Source organism: Lethenteron reissneri, chromosome 28 (assembly GCF_015708825.2).
Source record: "Lethenteron reissneri isolate LAM-NWPU_2019-01 chromosome 28, ASM1570882v1, whole genome shotgun sequence".
Classification (NCBI taxonomy): domain Eukaryota; kingdom Metazoa; phylum Chordata; class Hyperoartia; order Petromyzontiformes; family Petromyzontidae; genus Lethenteron; species Lethenteron reissneri.
In genome coordinates this window covers 6,487,959-6,514,313 of record NC_083806.1, presented here as the reverse complement: position 1 = coordinate 6,514,313, position 26,355 = coordinate 6,487,959, and the positions used below count along the sequence as shown (strand labels likewise).

General features: G+C 46.1%; 1 protein-coding gene across 6 annotated transcripts in view; it reads right to left on the bottom strand.

The window, feature by feature from the left end:
- Nucleotides 1-202: 202 nt before the first annotated feature.
- Nucleotides 203-26,355, bottom strand: part of SPECC1L (sperm antigen with calponin homology and coiled-coil domains 1 like) — a 35,433-nt gene continuing 9,280 nt past the window's right edge. For 2 of the 6 annotated variants that reach the window (XM_061561941.1, XM_061561942.1), the window contains exons 4-18: nt 21,986-23,142; nt 20,702-21,085; nt 20,052-20,375; nt 19,039-19,234; nt 18,228-18,301; nt 16,645-16,868; nt 14,529-14,716; nt 12,405-12,505; nt 9,969-10,062; nt 9,229-9,303; nt 8,431-8,602; nt 7,975-8,083; nt 6,353-6,469; nt 4,129-4,188; nt 203-3,990 (exon numbers count right to left, since the gene is read on the bottom strand). In XM_061561941.1, the coding sequence (XP_061417925.1) occupies nt 3,901-3,990; nt 4,129-4,188; nt 6,353-6,469; nt 7,975-8,083; nt 8,431-8,602; nt 9,229-9,303; nt 9,969-10,062; nt 12,405-12,505; nt 14,529-14,716; nt 16,645-16,868; nt 18,228-18,301; nt 19,039-19,234; nt 20,052-20,375; nt 20,702-21,085; nt 21,986-23,142 (3,365 nt within the window). In that variant the 3' untranslated portion in view covers nt 203-3,900. The remainder of the gene's footprint in view (nt 3,991-4,128; nt 4,189-6,352; nt 6,470-7,974; nt 8,084-8,430; nt 8,603-9,228; nt 9,304-9,968; nt 10,063-12,404; nt 12,506-14,528; nt 14,717-16,644; nt 16,869-18,227; nt 18,302-19,038; nt 19,235-20,051; nt 20,376-20,701; nt 21,086-21,985; nt 23,143-26,355) is intronic. The other 4 variants (XM_061561944.1, XM_061561945.1, XM_061561943.1 and 1 more) reach the window with 4 other exon arrangements.

Below are 26,355 nucleotides of genomic sequence, written 5' to 3'. Positions count from 1 at the left end.
ATCCAACTCAAATCGCCGAGTTCATAAAAAACACAGCATCGTCCCACCACTCTCCCCATGACCGTTCGAAAATCTTCACGGAGCAACACGAGATGCTCATGCTGCGCGTTCATTTGCAGGCGAAGGAATCGACGTCAAGGACAACAACAACGTGTTTCAACAACCAACCTTTCACAATCTGGGCTGAGCTGCGACACAGGGATAATATGTACTGTTTATTGTTGTCAGCAATATCACTTATCGAAAAGAATGTATGTAAAAAAAAGCATAAAATATGTGTGTTCATGTACGAGCCCAACGGCTATTTCACGCGACAAAACGTGTACAATCAATTCAATGGAAACCTGCACTTTTGCTTGTAGAAAAGGGGCATTTGAAATTTGTTGAACACACGTCACCATTCTCTCCGTTAACAGCACGGAAAAAAGGGGCACGGGGTGGGCAGTGAAATCCTACAAAACCGTTAAATGTGATGAATCTCACCTCGACCGGCCGCGTGGCTTTACTCGGCAAGAAACACAAGGTGGCCAGAACTATAACCCCATCATCTCTCAGTGGTAAATAAAATGAATACGATACCGCTTTGTTGGAAAGTCAAGCATGGTCCATACGATAATACTGGTCCCTGTCATAGGAATGTAGAGTCTTCGCCGCTGTCACAGCCAATGACAGACATGAGCATCACCTCCACCATGGCCGTTGGAACAGACACACATTTGGGACTTGACACGTATCACATTCATGTACTGTTTCAACCGTCATTCACTTTCACCGAGGTCTATTCAAATGACCTACGTAGCATTGCATGGTATTGCGATTTAGTGGTTTTTTCTCTTCCATCGGCATTATCTACGGATTACACAAACCAAAAATGCAAGTGCCCGAGGTATCTTGAAACAGATCTCAATGGAAGTGTGAGTCAGCTAAGCCACGTAACAAAAATAAGAGCAATTTATGCAAAACGTCACCTCCTTTACAGCACCATGCTTGTCCCTAATTAGCCAGAATTGTCTTCACGGTGTGCGCATTCCACACACCGACCTGACATTACACCACTGACAAGGGGCAGCAGTCGTGGAACATGCAGGGTAGTGGTTGGGGGGAGTGAGGAGGACAAGGGGATAATGAGGAGCATTTCTACAGAGAACCGGATACACCCCCCCCCCCCCCCATATTTAGGAGTATGACCGCCAATTAATGCCACCTTGAACATTTCCACAATTTCCGCCCGGGTGCGTAGCGAGAAAATACGGGTGAACTTTATAACGTAACGTCGAGTTTGGCGGTGGTTGGGGGGGGGGGGGGGGTGCATGAGAATGTACATGTCAATAAGCCGTTATTCATTTACATTTTCAAGCCATGCAATCGTCCACCATACAGATGTCGCTTGTGCAAAACTGGCTTTAATGTATTCCTGTATCGTTCAAGTATTGTGTGAAAATACCGGACACGAATTCCAAAGGACGGTTTCACGCCATTCCAACAATCCCCCCCCCCCCCCCCATGCGGTTTTGCTAGATGGCATTCATTGGCTAGCTGCTCAAAAAACAAATAGATGACCTCCCTTGTGTCGGAGGACCCGTCGTTGATTGCGGTAAATTAGTAGCAGACGCACGCGGCACACATTCAGGCCAACCCTGTCCGTGCCCTCACCGCGTTCCCATTTAAAAACCAGGCACTGTGACCCAGCACCTTTGAGCACATGTGACCCAATTGGCGTTGAACTGTTGGGAGCAGGGAGAGTGAGCGAGCGAGTGGTGCAAGGTACGGGATATTTCTCACCGCGCTACATCGCCATTCAGTGAAGCAGCCACCCCATAGGCGTGGGAATGTAGGGGACGAGGGGAATTCGCTCCCTCTGTCCGTTACACTTTGCGCAGGGGCAAAGCATATGACGTGGCCCCTTAATTGCCTTAATGAACACCCCATCACTACTTAATCCCTCCCCCACCCCAACTTGCAAAATGTTCCCACGCGCCTGCATCCACTAACCAATGTGGGCGAGGCACGGCTTAACAATCACAAGAAATCCGCCAGCAAAATCATCGGTTCACGCTGCTCTCTAGGACCCTTTTCTTCAACGTCCTTTCCAATTCCACTCGACAAAAGCCGTCCGCAATTTTCACCTTCATTCACGCTGCTCTACCTCGCCTACAACATGCAAGTACTCTCTACACATAAGCAAGCAAGGGCACTCACCCACTAACTCACTCACCCACTGACTCACTCCCCCACCCCCTCCACTCTCTCTGGCCAGGACACAGGCTAAAGAGCTGCGTCGGTCGAAAGGAGGACACCGTCACCAGGCAGTATAAGAGGCGGGCGGGCGCACAACAAGAGGCACGGATTGATGGGGAGCTCACCAACCCAGTGTTTAACCGTTTACCGTTCATTAAATGTTTCCAGTGCACTTCACATTAATCGCCGACGGATGGGAATGCTCAGACCGCGGGGTTGGGGGGGGGCGGATACCATGAATGTACAAGCTCATGCACCGTCAATGTCATGTATTGGAGGGCGCGGGAGTGCATTTTATATCGCGGCGTGAAAACGTCAAGTCTTTTCCGCGTGTACATTCCGCGTTCCCTTCTGCTTGGGGCCACTCAAAAAACACTTGGCTCAAACGTGATTATAGAAAAAAAATACATTTCAGAACGTGACCATAAAACAGACAAACAACCCTGGCTCGAACAGCATGAGTAATGCCAGACAAACTACAAATCTCGCCAGTCCTCTAAGTGAATTAAGCATCACACGTTACCACCATAAATATTTCTTTAGACAAAACGAGGCAGAAATCTTCTGCTGAAATGCCACATTGTCTGCGTAGTGTAATAAAATGTGGAATGTAAGGAACTTGTTACAAAAACTAGTGTCAAAGACTTCAGCCTTATTTCCCTACACATTTGCAAAAAACCAGCTGTTTTAGTGTTTCCTTCATTTATCTACTTGACAACAAAAGACAAATACTGCAATGTAACATTGCAAATACTGGAGTTGTGTTAAATAATTCACAATAATGCTTTCTTCTCCATTGTTTCAAGTGACTGCCCCCCCCCTAATTACACTTCACCTTCAATGTAAAGTTAACGCTACATAAACGCTCATGGAATGACGGTCGGCCATCCGGAACGGGTGACATAATCCATGCTATCAAGGCTGACTTGAAACAAAACAAAAAATCTTTGAAGACCTTTGGTCAACGACGTTTTGGAAGCGCGACTGCGGGCCGAGGCGGTTCAACAGAGCCACGCTGTCCAGCCTGCCGGCCGGCCACCTTCACGACCTGAGCCTCCTCGTCATCCCCGTACCCAATTCAGCTGACGCACTAGACCCCATCCTGGCGGCTTCGTGTTCCCATACAATGTAGCATCAACACGGCGCCACGGTAGCGAGACGTTAACCAACTCGCCTGGTATGCAGGAGGTCGTGGGTTCGATCCCGACCCTGACGCCTGCTGCTGTATATTTGGAGTTTGCACGTTCTCCCCGTGGTCGCGTGCATTTTTATCCGGGTCCTCTAGGTTTTTCCCTCTATTTTTAGAATCAACGTCACACACATAGAGTAATTTGGCTATCAATTTCCACAGGATAAGCCACTTTGTTGAGCTATTATGTGTGGCCATGTCGCTTCTGAGCTATAGAGCTCAGTGGGCCATACCTGGTAAAAAAAAAGGGGGAAATTCTGGGAGGTGTGCGTGCAAAAAGCCCTGCCAACATCTTCAGGATGGAATCGCTGGTTCATTTACGGAGTGTTCTAGAAGTGAAAGGACAGCGATGCGAACGTCTTTTTACGTTCAAGTCGATGACGTTTTTTCTCCTGCGCTTCACTAGGTAAATCAACGAGATTTCATCGAACTTTGCTTCTCGGACCTCCGAAGATGCGTTCGCCAACAGCCGCTCAGGTCTCAAAGTACTTGTAAATGGCTGTAACGTAATGCATGACACTCTGCCAGTCTGGTCGCTCGGTGTGTACCATGTCATTGATATCCTGCAAAGAAAAACGCGCAAACAACGAGGACATGTCAATGTACAAAGTGTTTCCTTCGCGGTATTGCCACACCATTATATCAGAGACACTAATGAGTTGGGCTGAGTTATATTCCATCAATGTGGCCCGAAGGCTTACCAGCGTGGGCTTGATTCCAACACTTTCCGCAGCCTGGAAGGCAAGTGTCAAGTTTCTCTTCTATGTGCACACAGCAACAAAATGACAAAAAAGGGAAAACACAGATTAAATATACACAAGGTAAACATTGAAACAAATTATAATGATGACATTGTAAAGACAATCTTGATTTGAAGCTTTCGTGACTGCAGGAATCCATACTCTTTGGTTCTTTCGGTAAATTCACGTAGGTAGAAATAAAATCACGACGTTTCGATCGCAACACAAGCGGTCATCCTCAGGCGGAAAAAAAATAATAATCCAACAGTGGAACTGCTGAACCAGCGAGACAGCTGTTACAACAAGAGGTTATTTATGTGGTGATGAGCAAGCAAACGGGGTCTGAGCTGGAAGGAATTCCATCCCTGGACGCAAGCACGTCAGTTGTGTTAATGGGGGAGATTAGGGAGAGAGATGAGCATGAAATGAGCTTCTGTCGCGTCCGGGGATGGAATTCCTTCCAGCTCAGACCCCGCTTGCTTGCCCATCGCCACATAAATAACCTTTTGTTGTAACAGCTCTCTCGCTGGTTAAGCAGTTCCACTGCTGGATTAGTTTTGTCTTTTCCGCCGAGGACGACCCCGCTTGTGTTGCGATCGAGACGTCGATATATATATTTTTTTATACCTACGTGACTTTACCAAAAAAAAAAAGTATGATAATTGTTTTTTTACCCTTTTATCTGGCAACAAAACTGACACATTTTCTTTTACAAGGAGTCATGTTTGCATTGACCACAATACCTGCAGTCGGGATGCAAACAAAAACACAACTCTGATAATGTATGCACTGTCCTTGAAGTTGATTGGTCCACACCCGAGACAGCTTTTCTTAGAGCCTAGTCTCACATGGTGTTGGACCAGATGACGCCAAAAGGCGCACAACTCAGAGACAATGCACCATCAAAGTATGAGAGCTCGGGGTAAGCAAAGGAGGTTCCAATGGTGGAACCAAAAAGTATTTTAAAGACACGCAAACATTCTAAATATCAGGTAATTTTGGTTTTAAGCGATTGATTTCAGGACAAATTATTTAACTATGCTGCGTTGCCCAAAATTACACCTATTTTATATATATATTCTTTAAGGCAGTGTTATTAACGAGTGTGTTGCGTTTCAGGACAGCACCTAAAGTCAAAAACTTTCCATAACTCAAGTCGTAAAAACAGGGAAAACAGTATGCCATGTGGACACACTTGATGTTGAAATGGATCAGAGAATGCTTAAACCCAAACCTGCCCATTTTAAATAATTCACAAGACCGATTTGTCCGTTAGAAAATAGTTTTAAGTAAAAATTTGGAATGTGTGCTTTACGGCAGTGTATCCATATAATTCGGGCTCAAGTGGCCAATGATGCACATCAAACCTAAAAGAACATGATATGATTAATTTTCCTAGTCAGGCCTGGAAGGCAGGAAGAGGGAGACAAGTTGTGAGGTCAGGCCAAAGTGCATGCTAAATGTTACGTGAATATAAAACCCAATTAGATCCACAGATATGCTGCCATGGAGTACAACACTGGACTGCAATCCAGAGTTTCGCTGGACCGTTCTCCCGGCGCGGTAGCTGAAAAAACTGGCAAGTCTCTTCCCCCTCTCCTGTTCCGAGATGTCTGCAAGTCGCCTGGTGGGTCCAGTTTACCGCCGAATCTCGAAACACGCAAGCGTTGAGTGTCAACTTTCTTTACAGCGGCCGTGCCGCCGTATTTAAAGACATTGTCCTCACCACAGAGAACTGTTGGCACCATGTCCGCACTCTATGATAGCTGGCGCCAAACTGTGCCACATGCCCTCCCGCATGGCCTCTTACTTCCGATTCTTTTACGATGACGTATGTGTACGTCATGGGAACAGAATAAAAATTCTGATGACGTACACGTACGTCATCGTAATGGGAAAGGGTTAAAGACTGTTCACCCTGTAGCGTCAATCGACAGGTCGCACGTGGTGGGGTAAAGTGTGGGTCCTCGCACCTCTTTCTTAAAAGACGTCTGGACAGTGTGGAAGAGTAGGCCTATATACCCTCTGATCTGGAGGGGCTCTCTAAAGCCAGATGACCTTCTCCAATAGTGACGTGAGCAAGCAATTTGCAGGGCTGCAATTTCACCTTCTGATTACCTTTACATCCATTACATCATTATACCTAATACAAGCACAAAACCTAAAGCCTTTTCACTGCACTTACCTTGTCCTGGCTGCACAGCTCGGCATATGGGATGTGAGCTGGTAGGTAGGTGTGCAAAAGCGCGCAGAATGCCAGGCCGTCATTCCAGCTGCTGCTGAAGTTGGTGATATCAATGTTCTGAGAAAGATAAAGGCATGCCATTATTTAAAAGGTAAAAACAAAACACAAGTCACCTCTGTGACCCACAACATTTCAGCTTTGTTCATCATATGTGTCGGCCACAACAGACTTAATTACAAGACTCCAGTGGCTGTACGCAATTAAGATGGAAAGCAATGAAATGCAATCTATCATAGTGTTAGTTTATGCGATAATTAACAATGTTGAAATTTACACTGCAAAAGGCAGCTTTTATGAAGATGCGGTGCCTGCAATTTGCCCGGATGCAATCCAAAGTGCGGATTCTCTTCAAAATAAATATTTTTGTATCCCTCGAGCTCGATGTGTCTGCATCATTATGGGATGTCTGGAGGGGCATAATGGCAGTGTTTAGTGCACTGTACTTTCACAAAAGGCAGAAAGTGTGGAAGCTGAAAAAACCTAGCCATGAAGGGATGTGACCGTGTCACAGACAGAAGGGATAACATGCAGCAGTCAAAAAGGTAGACCCATTCACTCTTTTGCGCGTCAAATCAAGAAATATAAAAAGACCATAAAAAAAGAGGGGGAGACATCCTTTTGTTGCAAGCAACAGGTGTGCTTTGTCATACACGCTCAACGCGTCCCGTATATTTAGACATTTGGAAAGTGATTTCAGGGTTTGAGGATTCTTTTCACCTCGTTTGTTACAGCAAAAAACGTTATCGGCGGGATCGCCAGCGCTGATAACTGTCACAGCCTAGTCGTGTGCATCACATACAATTGCGTGAAGGAGTGGTCCCTAAGCAAGTTTGCACCTACAAATCGGCCAATATGGAGCTCCATAAAAGCAAACAAATATGATTTGGAGAACTGTAAATGTGGCAGTGCGGTTCCACTTCAATTTGTTGCAACAACAAAAAACCGCAACCCATTTAACTCCGTCTCTCCGTCAGCGAGCCTTGTTATTCAACCATTTACAGCAGCAATTAACTGGGCGAGGTAGAACTTCATAATGAGGGTTGTTGCTATTAAACAAGCGCGATGTGCACTCACTTAACTTAAATACAGCCCCCGTGCGTAAATGACTTAAGTTGTATCAGTGAAATAGAAATTTATTCGGGGTAATTTCTCCTTGCAGCTTGGTGTAATTGGATGCTATTTTAGAGACGCATGATTAAAACCAGCACTGCCGCATACATTTTTACGCCCAACGTTCACAAGAGCCGTTGTGACCACCAACATGTTAATTGCTAATGATTTAGTACGTTTAATTGAGGAAGAAATAAGCCAACTCGTTGAGTTTGCGTGGAGAGTGCTACAAACGTTGTTTTAACTCGGGAACAAAAATACAACTCCAAAGGTTGAACGTGAAGTGCAATTAGTGTGCACTGCAGGAGGCATTTCGGTCAGTAGTTGGCAAGAACGCACGCCGCGATTCGCCAAGAAAAACAAATGTCAGTGTACACGGTGACCCCAATTAAACGTATCGCGAGGAAAGGTTGAATCTCGGTGCAAGTCAACAGAAAGGGTGCTTCGCTCACACTCACTTGGTAGCCCTCCGTTTTCTTCTGACACCACTTCAGCAAAGCGTTGCGTTTGGAACCCCCGTACTCTCTGGCCAACGCCCCGAGAGGGTCCTTCCTCTCCTCACTGACACACACACACAGGACGGAAACCCAGTGGATAGCTGTTAGAATAGAATGTGTTTTATGCATCTCCGATGGGTATATGTCGGCAAAATGGGCTTGCACTTTTGCAAAGCCCTAGTTGCTCTTGGTTTTTATATTCAGGTTTTGACCGACAAATTGGTTAAATTAGCCAGTTTTCAAAATGGTAATTCCCCAATACCAACACAACGATGCATTTAAGTTTGGTTTACATTTCAGACGGACGCAATGACAGCGAGAGCTAACGCATAAATGCTTTCAACCTCGGTTGAAAGAACGTTAAAACACCTCATTGCACTTCCTTGCAGGAGAGGTGGGTGAACCGCGCACCTGATGCGACTGCGTGGGGTGGGGCTGACGGACATTGTGGCCGATCCGCCCGGCAGGCTCAGCTTGGGGGAGACCGAGGCCCCGGGAGGCAGGGTGGCGGACGGCGATGGTGACGTGCCGTCCGTTACCATCAGGTCCCGGCCGGACTCATCTGGGCCCCGCCGCAGAACTCCTTTGCAAACAGACACCGTCACGCCACGCAATGAACATTGAGAATCACGGCAAAGGCAGCCGTGGTGTCATTTATTCGTGCGATTACAAACAATAATATCCATAAAAACAACAATATATCTGTGACAAGGAGCTTTATAAGCTCCTCGTATTCCTCCAGTATAAATATTCCGATTCTGATATGATGTGACTGCATCTCTAGATGCTGTGAAAAAGAAAAAAAGTTGTTTTGCAACCGATGGAGCAAGGGCAAGCAAAGAATAAAAGACTGGTCTCTTTATCAAATATTAAACATCAACAATCCACTACTGGATGAAGATATACCAATGCCTTGGCAATCCTTTGTGTTCGCAAACAATGAATTGTACTGCTGTGTGAGATATTTGAATGGATTATAATTATTCATCACGTGATATGATGCCAATAGCACAATCTGGATAGACTTGGGAGAAAAATGTTTTTGCAAAAACATAAGGAAGAAGGGTTTTTCCTATTTTATTTTTTAAAATAACACAAGTGCATTCTCTGGCAGCAACGTGTAAGAGCCATGCAGAGCCCAGCTGTAGCCCAAAAGCGCAGGAAGCAAAAAACACGAGTGAGTAGCAGTAGCGGGCAAAGCAGGCGCACCAGCGGAGTCCAGAGCACTCGCCCGACCCAAACCGGTCGTACCTCGACTTGCTGCCGCCCTCATAATCAAGTCGCCTGCGAGACAACGATAAAGGGTATTCATGAAGGTGACAAAACAGGAGTAACGACATCTGAAATTTTACAACATTAGGCTAAGTGCCCATTGGTCAAACAGTCACTTTCAATTTCAGGTTTGAGCACGCATGAACCGGAAAGGCAATGGTACATGGCAAGGTCGGCGTGAAACACCCCCAAAAGCTCACCTTGCTTGGCAAGTGGCATAAAAACGGCAACTCATGTCGCTACTCATACCTCTTTGCCACTGGACAACTGAGCCGTGCCGAACCAGGGTGATTTGTCACTGCGGAACCGAGCTGTGCCGCAGCCGTCACGTGTAACGAACGAGTCGAGTCTCATAGTGGATTCACAATGCCCCTGGTCCGTGTTAATCCCGAGACAGATTCTGACGTCTTTTGAGACCAATAGCTTCACAGTTTGCTTCTGGCTCGGCTAATTGCCATTGGAAAAGCCACCCGGCTGGATTGTGCCGGTGTAAAAATGGGTGAAAGCACACCGAGGCTATCACGAGCGCTGTGGCGACACCGCTGGGTTGGAAAACCCGTATATCCGTGGGGGGATCCAGTGCTAGCGTGGCTTAGTTGTGCCAGAGGAAAAGGGACATCGGATGTGGGCTGTGATGGTGTTTCTACGAGTTGGGAGGGGGCACGGTAACTACCCACCTGTGGTACTCAGGTCTCCAAAGCTGGGCCGCTTGTCGGTGAGTGCCGATATTGGCTTTGCAGCTGGCGATCCGGGTCCCGCAATCGAGTGTCTCTGCAACAAGACACCAGAAGCAATTGCAGGGCCTGCTTTTGAAACCAATGCGGAGTGACACGAGGTGGCCTGTTTTACCGATATGCTCATTAGTATGAAGGAAAATGGATTTAATGGGCATGGCATGGACGCATTTAATACTTTTAAATTAAATGTACTGGGGCACTGACTTACGCAAAGTGGAACTGCAGCTGGACTTGTTTTGTTAACCTTGTGTTATATAAGAACACTAGTGGGAGGTACCCGGCGTTGCCCGGGGGAAAAATATATTTCAACATATACGTACATATTTTTCGATTTACACAAATACTAAACTATTGTGAAAGCCCGGCGTGCCGTTTGTCTGTCCATTTGTCCGTCAACAAAATTATAAGAGGCTTGCAGAAGTCCAACAATTGATAGAAAGTGGGGGGTAAATAGTTGATCTAAAAAATTACCGAAAATTATCAACCCCCGCTCCACAAAAAATATTTTTACCCTCGGCATAGGCATATATATATATACACACCCTACATACAAGAGTGAGTAGTATCTACCGACTCTACAGTAGTATCTACCGACTCTGCAGTAGTATCTACCGACTCTGCAGTAGTATCTACCGACTCTGCAGTAGTATCTACCGACTCTGCAGTAGTATCTACCGACTCTGCAGTAGTATCTACCGACTCTGCAGTAGTATCTACCGACTCTGCAGTAGTATCTACCGACTCTGCAGTAGTATCTACCGACTCTGCAGTAGTATCTACCGACTCTGCAGTAGTATCTACCGACTCTGCAGCAGTATCTACCGACTCTACAGCAGTATCTACCAACTCTGCAGTACTATCGCAGTAACTACAAACTCTACAGTAGTATCTATCTACTCTATAGTCATATATACCGACTCTCTAATAGCATATATCGACTCTAGAATACTAACTTCACAGAGTGTAGTGGTGAGGCCTAGTCCCGTGCAGAGCGCCCAGCCTCGCTTCGATTGCCCAGCCGGCCAAGGTGGCACCTTTGCAGGCTGGGTCTGGCCTACTACCCCCCCTCACCATTCCCCCCGCCCACGAAACAGTGATCGTATCTAAGGACTATAATAGTAGTATCTACCGACCCTATAGTAAAAAGTGCACACATTGGGAAGAAGAGAACTTCACACTGTGAAGTATCTACCTCAGCGTGTATTTTTTTTGCATTTTTTACACGAATGAGAATTTCCCCCCACCGATCAAGTGTGTGAGTTGCTAGGGCAACCACCACCACGGAACCGGCGTGCTACCGCATGCGCAGATGCGTGCTCTGGTGCCACCCTGTGCTGATAAAAGGGAATAAATTGTTAATTTAACTACTTCAAACTTGACAGATGTGAAATACGAATAGCGCTTTTTCGTCCCGGGGCATACGGCGTGGTATCCGTGTACTTTTTTCATACGTGAACCCCACAGTTTGTCAGTTAAAAAGGTCTCAAGGTACCCGCGCAGACTGACATGCAGACAGACTAAAAATTACGTCTATAGGTGTGATTAAAATTGGACCCAGCATCGGTGCTGTCTGCAGCTAAACGCAATGTTCTTTGCTAAAATGTGACTGCGGTTGCTACATAACCGTGTAATTGCATGGTGCCATTTAGCCACATCCATACACCCACCCACAATAACTTAATGAAACCCTAGAAAGAGCCCTCCAACGGAGCTCTTGTACACTTGACAATTAAGTTATTTTGAGGCAGGCGAAAGACGCTATGCAGACTTTTCTAACTGATTTGAGTGGTAGGTTGGCAATTTTTAAACCCCATATAGGTTTAAGTAAAATTGTATTTTTTCTTTATTTTCATTAAACGGTTTCATTTAGATTTGAAAATCTGTGAAATGGTAAGAGGGTTTAAAAATTGGCAGCCTACTGCTGAAATCTGTGCAGTTGGCACGTACGGAACTGCGTTTTTGAACAATAAGAAAAACAGAACACTTTTGTCAATAGCACTGGGAAAATGCACTTCTCTCTGCAATAAAGAATGGCCATTGCCCAAAACGTCACCTATCATATAATTTTCTCTCTTTCGGGCAGTGGAACTGATTTGTGGAGGTTTTTTTCAATTGCGTTTGTACACCGCCACAAATTATTTTTAATGAGGAACAAGACCGAGAGACCACGGTAAGATGCATGTTACAGCGGGATGGAACGCAGATGCAACGTGCGGTATACAGCTGACAAGAGTGGGTGCGAAAGTACTGGGTGGTCTTTATCGCGACAATAACAAAGGATGATTGCCGACGAACGAGGTAAAAGCGAGACAAGGTTGCGACCGTTCAGCGGGGCACGAGAGGTGGTGCCAAGTGTCACCGCTGTGCTCCGGGCACCTGCATGGGTGAGACGGCGGCAGCAGGTGGCATCTTCACGGGACTGGGGCTGAGCGGCGTGCGGGGTGAGGTGGGCACGGCGCTGGCGGCGCCGCGAGAAACTACGTGAGACGAGACACAGAACGTCGATTACTCGGCACGGGGTGGGGGGAAAAGATGTGGGAACATTGAATTAAAAGCAACCTGCTGGAGACGCCAAACAACCCTTGACATTATCTGCAAGTACGGGTTCATTGTGTGCAGGTGTTGTAGCCCGAATGATTAAAAAGGCTTCCAAAAGCGTGCCGGTTAGGGTGCCACTCAATACGGGCATGAAAAGGTAAAGTTTCAGTTTTTTGAGATCACACCCTCCTCTCAATTTGTTACTTTTGGTATAAAAGTCATCTGTTGGTATGTATGGATTGCTCAGGATCTCCTCTTCGTATCTGCTTCTATGCCGATACTTTGACTATGTGCATTGACCGTAATGAATTTTTTCAACTCAAGCAACCAGTGAATAGTGAGGGATTGTCTTTAAACACACATTACCCTCAGTTTAACAGGCAGACAAATATAATCAGGAGGCATGGCCTTGAAACCAACATGAATCTTAAGTGGCACCCTAATCCTCAGTTGTGGGGGTTCTTAACCATACTTCCCCCTGCTGATTAGTGTGGATTTGGTGACGGGGAGAACCCAGAATTGAATCAGATATCACTTGTCATTAATGTTAACCATGGTCATGAATAAAATTCAGGTAGTGGGAACAGAGTGCAGTGCGCTAACCACTGTGCCATCAGTCCACTTCCAGATAAATTGGAATAACTGAATTACTATGAATGCATTACTGATAAACTGCTTTGTACATTAGTTTTATATGTACCAGATCTGATCGTACTGTAACATATGGGTAAATTCGGTCGGAATTCTAATGCAATTTGAAATACATTTATTTGTAAAAACGTAACTGCAATGTGGACCATGTTTTCCACAGAACCCATACTCAGTGTGGTAAGCAGATTAAACGTGAATTGCACACATAATGTATTAATCATTCAATTAGATGTACTGGACAGCAATTTCTAAACCCACAACTCCTACCCACCCAGCCATGCCAACCAATCAGTGGAATAAATAAAGCTTCTAACCTACTTAATATATCAATGACTAAGTATTAACATATAAAGAGAGTCTCTAAAACTTGACTGAAAGTGTTTTTAATCACCGCCCCATTGACCACTTGAGTGCGTTAACAAGTAACGGGCAGCAGCACTACTAATATATGGTTTTGCAAGCGTCACTGAAAATATATAGTGCAGCATAAACAAGGCAGGTGCATCATATTCCAGCATTTTCTAATAATGTAGTTTCATGGCATGCTGATAGGTTTGCTGTACAATTTCAAACGCAAAGTAGTGCAATTGCTTTGCAAAAGCTAAACCCGTCCGCACCACCACGACTTATTTTTATATCAGCCGCAGATGTTATCGATTCACTACATTTCCCTAATGAGCCGCTCGCCATTAAGACTTCAAAGGAGAATCTTGGTAGCAGTGAAAAGAACGACTTTGAATGTTTCATCTGGGTTAAATATGCATGAGCATCAAGTGAATGCTGTGTGATAATGTACAGCATATGTAGGCCTGCTTGTTATGAAATAGCCCATGTAATGAGATACAAGAGCTACCTCTCAACTCCCTTCATGTGATTACCGGTCGACAAAGTAGGGGACAGAGCACTTCCCCACGCGCTCTACCACTAATGGGCAAGTTAGTTGAATGACGGTAAAGGCTTACCCACATTTTATGCGACATCCTTTGTGTAGTAACTGCTCATTGGGCTGAGACTCAGACTTACGACACTTGAGAACCTATATTGATTACAAGCAGCCGACTAGACTTGAACCCAGGATCTCAACAGTACACACGGTGTTGAACTTCTTTCGCACCATACGTAGCCAACCGTGCTAATCGGAGGTTCCCGGGGGGGGGGTGGGGGGGAAGAACAGTGCCAGCCTCCCGACATCCTATAAACTTAACACAACATCCCATCGTAGCAGCAGTCACCCCGAACAGTAAACCGTAACCCCGAGAGCCACGCACGAGGGCACCTCGCGGCAACGCGGGTGGGGGGGGGGGACCCGACCTTGAGAGGCACTGTTGAACGACTTGATGAGCGTTTTGACGGTGGGCGAGGGCTCGGCGGCGAGCGACGACTTGCGGCTGCTCACCACGCTCTGCCTCAGGGCGGCCAGGTCGCGCTCCACCGCTGGGCTGAACTTGAACATGCGGCTCTGCTGCTGCTGGGCCTGCTGCTGGTGTTCCTCCTCTTGCCTGCGCACGTGCGAAAAACCACACAGGCACGGCGATGCTCAAACATCCTGCGCGTGTGCACAAACTCATTCTTCCAGGTGGACGGACCTGGGGTCAACCACATCCGCAATGGAATTTCAAAACGAATCCCGTTAATGTTGTTTGTAATTGTATTTACAACTGCTTCCAGGTACTTTCCATTCATTCAACGGCCTAGGCCCTAAACGCGTCGTGTTCTTCTGCCCCTACCGATAATTCGAGATGACAAACCAATTCCTTGTCATCTAATTTTTCCCATTTCATTCGTGGAGTATATTTAGTTTTTACCAGTGAACTAGCCTCTTTGTAAAATTACCATACAATTTCGATGTAATTGGCATAAATCTAATATGATAAATTCACAAGAGAGACATTCATGATGAAACGCACATATCACACGTGAAAGAATCTGTTTCAATTCACAATTCAATGCCTTGGTATATGCCGAATAGCAATATAGGTGACAAAATGGGGGAAACTGCTATTCCAACTTTTTTACAGGGCACACGAGCCACTTGTATTGCACCATAAATTAATACCCTTTACGGACCCCCCGCCCCACTCCACCCTATAGCCAATAGCCCCCTAAAACTTTGAAATTGCTTGCACGTACACGAGTTTTGACACGCACCGCCTCGTGAGTACGTATCCATTGCCGATCCTGCCCGAATCATATCCTGCAGTGGCTGTAAACAAGGCATATGCCTTTTGATTGTACAGCTGACCATATAATTACAATGCACAACTATAACAGGCACAAGGAACAAAACCGCATTGGTACACGATGTACCACACATTCATTCATGTTGGCATACAGCCATATTGACCGTCGACAATATCCGTAGGCAATTATAATGCTAATTGGTTTCAAGCTACTTTTTCAATTAATTTTAAACACGTCTCTCGAAAACAACACTGCACCCAGTGGGCACACCACGGAATGGATATTACATATTGGATTAACTACATGGGTGATTATTTACTACTGATAAAAAAAAGAGGGAACAGCAAAGCAGATGCCAATATTTGGAATTTACACATTTGCCGGCGAGAAGGCAACAGACGGCAACAGACGCAAACCAAATGGCAACAATTCAAAGCGCCATCAATCGTAATGGAGATGATCTCATGCCTTGTCAGCACAACAGTAATGATACCATCCATCAGGAGGAAAAGTGACAGCCAAACACCTCACCAGTCGACTTCCCTCTCTTTTAATTCTCAGCGAGACTCTGCAGCTTTTAAAATGTGGATTGGGTTGTCCATGAAGACGTTAACTCAGTAATACTTATATATACAGGATATTAACATATATGATGTTAGTCATACATCATCAATCACATGACCTAACAGCATTAATTAGTCAGCAGCGCCAAAACCCCTAACCCTAGTTTGTCTTATTTTATCACTTTAACTGCAGCTCATGGCTGGGGTTAGTCAATTAAAAATTGTCTTAAAAATATGAAGAAATATTCTGCACATTATTTACTTTACATTTATGTTTTTTTGTTTAAGTGAGTAATGAGAAACAATCTACGAGTGATAAGTTGCATTCAATTTTCCGATTTAAAGCCTTCGTGACTGCAGGGATTCATCTTCTTGGTTCTTTCGGTAAAGTCACGTAGAAGGGAAATAATAAAAATAAAACATAATAAAATAACATAATAAAATAATGTTTTATTTTTATTATTCCCCTTCTACGTGACTTTACCGAAAGAACCAAGAAGAAGTTGCATTCAATTATAGACAGCTCTCAACAAGACACACGACGCACTGACACCAGTGGGCAGTTAAGAATACATTTAAATTTACACCGATGTCAGCGGGCTAGTTAACAGTCAAGTTACTCAATTCGAGTTATCAATGTGGTAAACTTTGACGAAAATAAGTTATCGACTTATTTCTCCTACTTCTTCATGGAAGCCCATTGTGTGGTACGTTTGTGGTGGCCTTCGTGCCTGCGGTTCTTGAGCTCCTCGCACTCCATAGACAGCTTATGGTTCCGCTCCTGCTCCTCCTGCAGCTGCCGTTTCAGCTCGTCGATCTCCTCCTGAGCCTCGGCCTTGATCTCGTTGGCTATCACCACGGCCATCTGCAGGTCGGTCTGGAACTGCCGCCACTCTTCCGATTCATCCTGCGTTCACCACGGGTAAAGATGGCGGGAGGTGATGTAGCCGAGCGATTGCGCACTTTTCGTCTTTTGCAGAGATTCACAGTACGAGGCCGAGGTTGCCCTGGTTAATACCGCGGGTGTATAAACTAGATAAGTAGACTCTGGATTATCCGCGTGCGGTTTATCCAATTTGTGGATTAACCGCGCACCTGAGATTGAAACATAAATGAGTAACTCGTGGATTTCCCCTTAAGCCCAAATTGATCATCTAAAAACAGGTTATTGTTATTTTTGGAAATGTTTATTACAAGTCACGTGTTTAAACTGATAAAATATGTGCCCCGGTTAATCCAAAATCCACGTGATCGTCTCTACAGTACAGTAGTTGCACATCTTTATAACAGTGGGCAGTTTGATTGATTTTGATTGGCGTGGCACTGCTATCCATTTACTGGGCGGAATCTTCTGCGCGAGAGCAGAAAAGTGTTATCACGGAGCATGCGCATCCATCGGTCGTTAGTATTCGTTCTAAATCAAAAAAGTAACAATCAAAATCGTCAGTTGTGCATCATTTTGAGTGATTTATCCGACCATTTATTTTATAAGTTTAAAGTTACGAAAGTGTGCGATGGCAGAGAAATGTTAGAGTGTTGTTTTAACTTCAAATCAAAAACTGGATATTTTACGTAAATTGGAGTCAAAATGTATACCTATATTAGTGGTTTTTGGCATAGAGACCCACGGAAAATTTATATTTTTAGATTATCCGCAATTTAGAATCATCTGTGTCATTAGCGCGGATAACCGAGTGTCTGCTGTATATACGAGCCGCCTGCTTTACAGTGGCTGTCAAAGCTTACGTGACGCTATTAAAAACGAGGAGGCAAGGAGTCACGGCGTCGTGGTCCAAATTACTTGATTGGGGAAAAACACACGGCAACATCGTCCCCCCCCCCCCCCCCCCGATTGTGAAACTACTGCAGAAAATAATTGTCCTAAACAAAGCGCCTTCCTGACAGCCTTGTGGAATCGGAATGATGTGAATACCAAATGTAGGAATGATTTATTTGATTAAAGGAGGGGGTGGAATAATTTTTTGTTGCACTCGGAAGGGTTAATCCCATTTAGTTGCAATTGCGCTGTTAATGGGTTTCTTATAAATCATGCAACCGCTCGGCTGATTCATCAACTGCCCATGAGATGTGAGACATCTCTACTTCAACATACGACTCTGCAGATACATTAGACCAAATTAGGCGTGCATCTTATGAAATTCGGAAATCAATACGATAATACAGTCTAAGGAGAAAAGGTCATGTGCAAATGTACCGTGCGTACAATGAAAATATTATTTTGCAAAGAGAAGGATGATGAGATTACCCGCAGCTTGCGTCTGAGGATCTTGATTTCCCGCTCATAGTCGTGCGTTTGGTCCTGCAGCTTTCGAACAGTGCCTAAACAAAGAACAGCAAAGCGCACAAAACCAATATAACGAACAGATTAGAAGCTATTTTCACCTTTTCTTCATTACTCATCATTTCAGTTCAACTATCCTCTTGGAATAATAACATATACAATACAATTATTGTCATCGACTTCTACACTCCCGGATCTTTGCTCCCCACTGACCTTCTCCTCTGCCAACCTACAAATGACCAGCCTGAAGTATGGTTAAATATCCACAAAAGTAACCAGCATGATCTGGATGGATTGATAAAGGTTGCACATGTACAGCGATCACAAAGATGACCAGGAAAGTAACGGACAGATGACATGCGGATCAACAAACACAACAAGACTGGCGGCAAGACAGAAATGGAAGAGCTATGCTGCACACTGCGAACTCTGGAAAGAGGGCGGCACTAGCTGACGATGATCGCCACTTCATTGAGCTATCACTTGTGGCCAGGTCGCTTCAGGAAGAGAGCTGTATAGCTCAGTGGGCCTTACCTGATAAAATAAAAAAGTTTAGTTTTAGTTTAGAATTATATGCTACGTGAAGCCTAATTGGGGTAAACACACAACTCCGAATTCCTGAAAATAATCGTGACCCTCAATCGCGCCAATCAAATTCAGCACGCGTGAATTGTCACATGTCTACTTGTCGCACCGGTGACACCAAGGAAAACAACAACATTCCGCATGGTTCACGAGTGAGCAGATCGCAGGGGTAGGGAAGACGACGTCTCACCCTCGAGTTCGGAGATGATGAGGTTGTCATGCAGCTTGAGGGCACGGTGTTGCTCCACCTCGTCCTCCAGCTCGAAGATGGTCTCCTTCATGTCGGCAATCTCCGTCTCCTTTTCCTCGAGCTCCCCGCGCAACTTATCCAGCGTGCGCGCCATCTCCGAGCACTGCCGCTTCTCCTCGTTCAGCTCTTCCGACAGCTGCACGCGCCGGACGAAAACGTCAGAGGAAAAATCGGGGGAAGTGTTTCATTTCAACTTTCCCGCAAAATGGGACGTGTTTGAAATTTACTTTGCCGATGCTAAAGTCACCCACAGATCTTATTAGATCTAAGAAGCTAAGCAATGTTTGAGCCTGGATGGTGCTTGAAAAAGCAACCACCATGCACAGCTGTTTGTTATAGGCCGATGTGGGGTTCTGCTGTCAACAGAGGGCGGTGGCGAAAATCCCATTGCTTGACTGCGCTATGCTCCAAAACCTGGGGGCTCCCTTACTTCACCAACCCGTACTGCCCAGCAGAGAGAAGTATGGTCAAATAATCCACATGACCTGCATGGCTTGAGAATGTGTACAACGTGTTGTACCAAAGTTGTATACACTATACATTAAAATAAGCCTGGCAGTTATTTCTTACTTAAAAATATGATTTGAAAAATATTAGTCCTTTCGAAAGCTTCATAAGAAAACCAATAAAAGTAATGCAGACTGCAACATGACATCCATCTAATGTGTTAGTGTTGAAGTGTTTAAAGATGGTACAACCAGGGAATGCCTGACAATAATTCAACCAAATCAAAGGAAACAAAACATGTTGTAACCTACTGCACATTGCATAACTGAACCTATGTCATTAAAACCAAACAACATAAGAGAAATAAGGTTTCACCTTTCTGAAATTAATCGTAGATGTACACCGACAACTAAGCGTACTAAATTAACAATCAAGCGCAAACAACAAACGGAATAACAAATTCGACGCAACTTAGCCATCTCCCTCTGCCCAATAACAACGCGAACCTTTTCAATTTCGGTCTGCAGCTTGTGACCCTCGGCCTGGCTGTGCTCCAACTCCTCCTGCACGTTGGCGCACATGCTCTCCAGGCGCTCCTTGTCGGCCCGCGCCGAGTCGAGGAGGACGCACAGGTCCAGGTCTTCTCCCGCGTTGTGCAGCGAGTACAGCTCGGCCAGACGCCGCCTCTCCTCGTCCAGGTGTCCCTTGAGGCGGGCGGACTCTTGCTTGCCGGACGTCACCGCCGCCTGGTAATCTTCCAGGGATGCTGCCAGCAGGGCCTTGCTCTTCTGCTCCGCCTCCAAAAGCCGCTCCAGATGCCGGTTTCGCTCCTGCGTCACCACCACGGTGAGGCAAGGAAGACGGGAGTTTTTCACGAGCGCGCGCGCACAAGCAAAAAACGTACGCAAGTGCTACAGCCACGGTCTCCGACGTAATCCCACACAGGTGCGTAACGTGGGCACACACAAAAAGGAACGTGAGCAGATTTGGCGCGTGAAGGCCATGGCAAGCTTTCAAGCAAACAACGCACGCAAACGGATGTAACGCTAAACCAAAGATTCAACTGCCAGGAGCATTGCACAAGATCCCACACCACGCTATTGAAATTCACTGAATATTTTAAAGCGCGGAAGCGGGCACGGGTTAGGCACCAGACCTTGAGGTTCTGTATGATGCTCTCTGCCTCCGCGTGCTCGTTCTCTGCCGCATGCAGCGCCGCCGTGAGCCTCTGCTGGACCCCCAGCAGCTGCTCCTGCTCTATCTGCGCACTCTCTGCCAGCTGCAGGTAGCCCCTCTCGAGCTCCTGCACACGCCCGTCGCTCTTCAGCCCCAGCGCGTCTCCCGCCGCGCCGCCGCAAGCGCCCATGTCGCCGGCCTGCAACGGTGGCATGGCACCGCCATCCTGGGCCAGCATGGCACGGTAGCAGTCAGCCTGGCGCGACAGCTCGTCCAGGCGCTCGCCCTGCTGGCACAGCGACTCGAGCAGCAGGGCGCGCTCCTCGCTCAGTCGCTCGTTCTCGTTGCTCAGCTCCTGCGCCACCTGTCGCCGACGGGAATGCCGGTCATGGTGTTGTGTTGACATAATAGGCATGTGACGGTGTATCGATTTTTATTCATTTTCATGCTTCTCCTAGTTTTGTGTGGCACAGTGACTAGCAAATTAAAGACCGAATCACGCATGAAGGAATGAACTATAATTGAATTCTCATATGACGGACTTGGTCACATTACACTTGCATATACTAAAGGCATGAACGGAGTACTACACTACTTGAACCAAAGTTCAAACCCTTACAATTATTTTAATCGTGAGGATGGTCGATCGCGACATGCCTGTTACTTAGCATTTAAGATAAACATTTCAAGTCCATCACTTACTAACAACAAATTGTACGTCATGCTAAATACAACAAAATACTGATAAGTATGAACATACTTGAGTATGAAATGCGATTAAATTAAAAACACAACATGGAAAACACGTATGTATTTACGGAAGACCCCATATGATACATTAAAATAAGACTCGGTGTTAGCTGAATGCAAAGAACCGCAATCGGCTAATTAGCCCACCAGATTTACGTTTCATTGCCCACGAATCAATTTAGCAAGTAGGGAGCATTTATTGTCCACACGGAAATTGACGTTGCTTTCTGCCAAAACAATTCACAAATTAATCACATTAATGGAAGCTGAGAAAGCAAAAAGGCTCTGTAGGAAAGCACACACACACACCTAAATTCTTATTTAAAGCTTTCGTGACTGCAGGGATTCATATTCTTGGTTCTTTCGGTAAAGTCACGTAGAAGGTAAATAACAAAAGAATATTTTTATTAATAGAAATAATAAAAGAATAAAAATATTATTAAATAATAAAAATATTATTTAGTTATTTCCCTTCTACGTGACTTTACCGAAAGAACCAAGAATACACACACACCTGTTGCAGATCCTGCAGCTCCTGCAGCGTGGCCTGCAGCTCCTCCGACGTGCTGTGCTGGTTCTCCTCCATCTGGTGGATCTTCTCCGTCAGGCACGCCACCGACACCTCACTCGTCCCGGTTGCCCCTCCGACACCCGCCTTGCCAACCGCCTGCACCACCCGCGGCTGCCCGCACTCCGGCCGCAGCTCCAACTCCGGCTCCGGGTCGCGCTCCACGTCCGGGGCAGGCGTGGGGCCACCCTCCGACTCGGACGAGGCGTCGAGGGCATCGTCGCTCGACGTGGCGCCCCCGTACGGCGGCAGCTCGCTCGACTCGCTGTCCAGGTTGTCCACCGAGTTGCTGAGCGGCTGAGACTCTCCCAGTGTGCAGCAGCTGCTGCCATCCTGGCTCAGCAGGTCCTCCAGAGAGCCACGCGACGAGCCCTCACGGGACGACGCCGACGCCGGTAGCGGGTCGATACCGCCGCACATGCCCAGACTCTGCAGCCGCTCAGAGTGGTGCTGCTGCAGGTGCTGCTGCTGCTCCAGTGAGAAGCCCAGTGCATTCAGACGGTCCTTCAGCATGCGGTTTTCGCTCTTCAGCTGGCTCAGCTCCCCGCGGATGGCACGATTCTGCTCCATCAGCTGGCCCAGTGCCGCCTCTACATCGCACGAGATGCCCTGCGCCGCAGGCGCCTGAGTTGGCTCCGGCTCCACCTCGGCTTCCACCTCTGCTTCCACCTCCACCTCAGGCTCAGGCTCTGCCTCGAGCTCTTCCTCCATGCCGAGCTGCGCCTTCATGGCACGCAGCTGCCCCTTCAGCTGGCCGATCTCCGAGTCCTTGCTCTCGGCTAACGCTAGCAACGCCTTCACGCGCGCCTCCAGCGCCGCCTGCTCGCCGCTACCACCTTGGACGTGCCCATCCGTTGCGGCCGTCCGGGTCCGCCCGCCACCGCCGGGCCGCGTAGCATCGCCCGCGTCGGTGAGGCGGCTGCGCGACGGACGCCGTGAGGCCACATGCTCGCTCGTGCTGGGCCCAGACGATGAAGACGACGACGCAGGCCCCGATGAGGATTTCTTGCTTGTCCCCTGGCGCAGGCGATCCTTTGCCTTGTCGCGGGACGCCGACGCCGAGTCCTTGGAGGCGGCGGCACGCTTTGCCGCTGTGCTCATGCCTACGGGGAACAGCGCCCACCGATTACAGCAGCAAATTACGGAGCGAGACTGGGAACTGAACGTTTAGAGACTACGGTAGTGCAATGTAATACTGCGGTAGGCTTTCGTGGTTGTTGTTGTGCTTTGTAGCCCTCCGATGTGTTTTCGGGTTGTGTCGTGTGTTGTTCAGCACGATATTAAACGTTTCGCTACACATGTTGGCAGATTCCATTACAGAAGCTCCACGTTATGGTAGCTAATTCAGGAAATGAATGGATCCAAAGAACTGAATTGTTTCTGTAACAGCTCCGGGCACGTGAAGCAAAATGTTACGCATCATGCTTAACAACATTTGGTCTAATTTGAAGAAAAAAAATTACTTTAGTCTCCCTTGCCAAAGAGATGTGTATCTTGATAAGCTATTAATTGTAATCTGTATTCTCCGTTTATGTTACACACTTAAAAATGCGTGATATTGGCTGTAACGAATTCATGTTTTATGGTGTAATACATCAATTATTTGGAAATTATTGGAATAAACTAATAAAGCTTTTACATTCAACAACACGGCCTTAAACGGAAACAACATATCGCAGATGATATTCCGTGCAATGGCCCGTCTTCATGGCACATAACTAGAGGCCAGTCAGATAAGAGTGTACAACTTGGAGATGACACTAGCGAGTTGGAGACTGCAATAAACAGAATCAGAATACGTATTCATACTGGAGGAATGCAATGAGCTATACAACTCTTTTTCACAGATGTACAGTATTTTCACAGATGTCCAGTAAAACCATTGGCCTGGTAACAAGTACATTTTAAAAATGTTTCCTAATTAACCGCTTTATAATGAACGATTACACTATTTCAGTCATAAGAAGCACTCGCACATGAGACTTTGTAGCGAACGAAAAACAGACAATACATTTTTAACTCAAGCAGTGCCGTCAAAACAGGTTCGACAGTAAAAGTAAAACAGTACTGTCTTTCAAAATACATCACAATGACAACGGAAGAGTACGTGAACACGTAAAGAAACCGAAAAAGCATTTTTAAAAATCTCATACCTCTGCAAGAAATGCACCACATATCTGACGAGACTCTGCGGCACGAAACAGAAAAAGATTTCTTCTCTCTGTTTCTGCCGAGGCTGTTGTCGTTATGTTGAACACAAATTAAAACTTCCTGAGAGACCTCAAGGCGTAGGAGGCTATTGTCTTGTGCGCCGACACAAAAAAAACTCCGCTTTAAGCTCTCAACAATGTACAGCCCTGGCTCTAAGAATGACAAAAAGCATTCTAAACCAGGTAACACGGAGCAATACACCTTTTATTCACCACAGCCCAAGCTTCCTTAAACCGTGAGTCACACACGTTCCCACAAGTAGGTGTTTTTTAAGAGTTATCATCACAAGGAGAGGATGTCGCGTGTATTATCTGGTGCAAGGCGGAAACGCGTCCTTGGGCTCATCATTTTGAAGGTATGCAGAACCCCAAGCCATTTTTAGATATTATTTAACCCTTTCAACAGCTGACATTACCCTTCACAAAGTTATGCCCATTCTTTCAAGAAACCGCAAAGAAATAAATGTTAATCCCAACAACGCTTCTCGGTTTAAAAGTTCAAATTAATTATCATAACTGGATTATTGTTTTCAAGTTAGTTTGTTTTTCCTGGGAAATGCTACTTAGTTGATACATATAGTTAGAGATTAATAATTATCATTGGAATTCGTTTTCCACCGTGTATAAACTCACAGAAGAAACAACAAAAAAACCTCTTAAAATTTAAAAGGCATATTTTGGACAGCAGGAGGGTTAAGCTGTCTAGCACATGTAGCACACTGCCACTAGGCAGACTACCCTCAGGCTGAACACCACCTCATACCTAACTCATGCGCAGACAGACATTGGTCATTACACCTGTCACGCTGACATGGGTGAGCGAGGCACTTTTGTAAATGACTGCCCAACAAATGTCCTGGCTCAGACCAACGCCTAGAGAATTACCCAACTTGTTACAGGAAAACAGATGACACAGACGATTCTCCATATTGTCAAATCACTACCCTAATGACTATCAAGTACAACCTCAACAACTTATACAAATCGGGAGTTTTGTAAAAAAAAAAAATCCTAACAGGACATTAAAACTCACCTTGCTTCCTCCACCGGCCTCTGTTGTTCTGTGTAACCCGGTATCGAGATGGATCCCGCTTTGTGTAGAGAGTACGCCCTCCCTTGCACGGCACACTGGCCCCATTGTGTCTTCGGAGACTCTAATCACTCCCACATTGTTTGTGCAGGCTAACTGAGCTAATTTGTAATGCAAAGCCATTATGTGGAAGAAAAAAATCGGGTTGCATACTGTACGTCTCGGTGTGGTCCCACCCCTCTGTAAATAATAAATGAATGTTTTTATAAGCCCATTGTTTTCTTCAAAAAGGGCATCTGCCCCTGTTTGACAATTTATACGCAGGTGGCATACAAGAAGCCTGCGTTGCTATGGGATATTTAATTTCCTTATGCAATCCTCCTGGGAACTGTCCAACAGTGTAACCAAGTAGCCCCAAATCACTACATGGCAACAGCTCTCTCCAATTTCAAATCGTCAAGCATTCGACTGCTGGTATCCTTACTAATTTACACTGGGGTAACTCTTTTGTTATATACCACTGCGTAGGTTTTCGTGGTTGTACCAGCATAGCTCTCAGATGTCTTTTTGTACTGAGTGTTGTTTGGCACGATGTCTGACGTTTTGCTAAGCCACGTGCTGGCAGCTGCTTCTGGAAAATTAATTTCAGTTTTTTTTATTCCTCCATTATTTCTCATTTCTTCATTGCTGTACTTTATTTTATTTTATCGCTTTTGCCATTTTCCTGACCCAGTTCACTCTTGCAAATGAGAATACCCTGGTCTCTTGAGTTCTCACCTGGTTAAACTAATAAACTTAACACGCTCAAGCCTTCCTGTTTTTACAAATGTAAACATCAGTGGTAACTTTTACATTAAACAAAAAAAAACCCGCCACAGCGATGGAAGTGAACGGCGCCCTGGCCACAGGCCTCCCCCTGGGAAGGCCGTGCAGCTGCTCGCTTCCTGCCGAGCAAGCAGCACAATAACAGGGAGGGAGTGAAGCTCTTCCACACGAACGCCCGCCCGATGCTAGAGGGGCGGGAGGGAGGGATCGGCTGCCTGTTTGCACAGATGCATTCCGCGAGACTGAGGTCG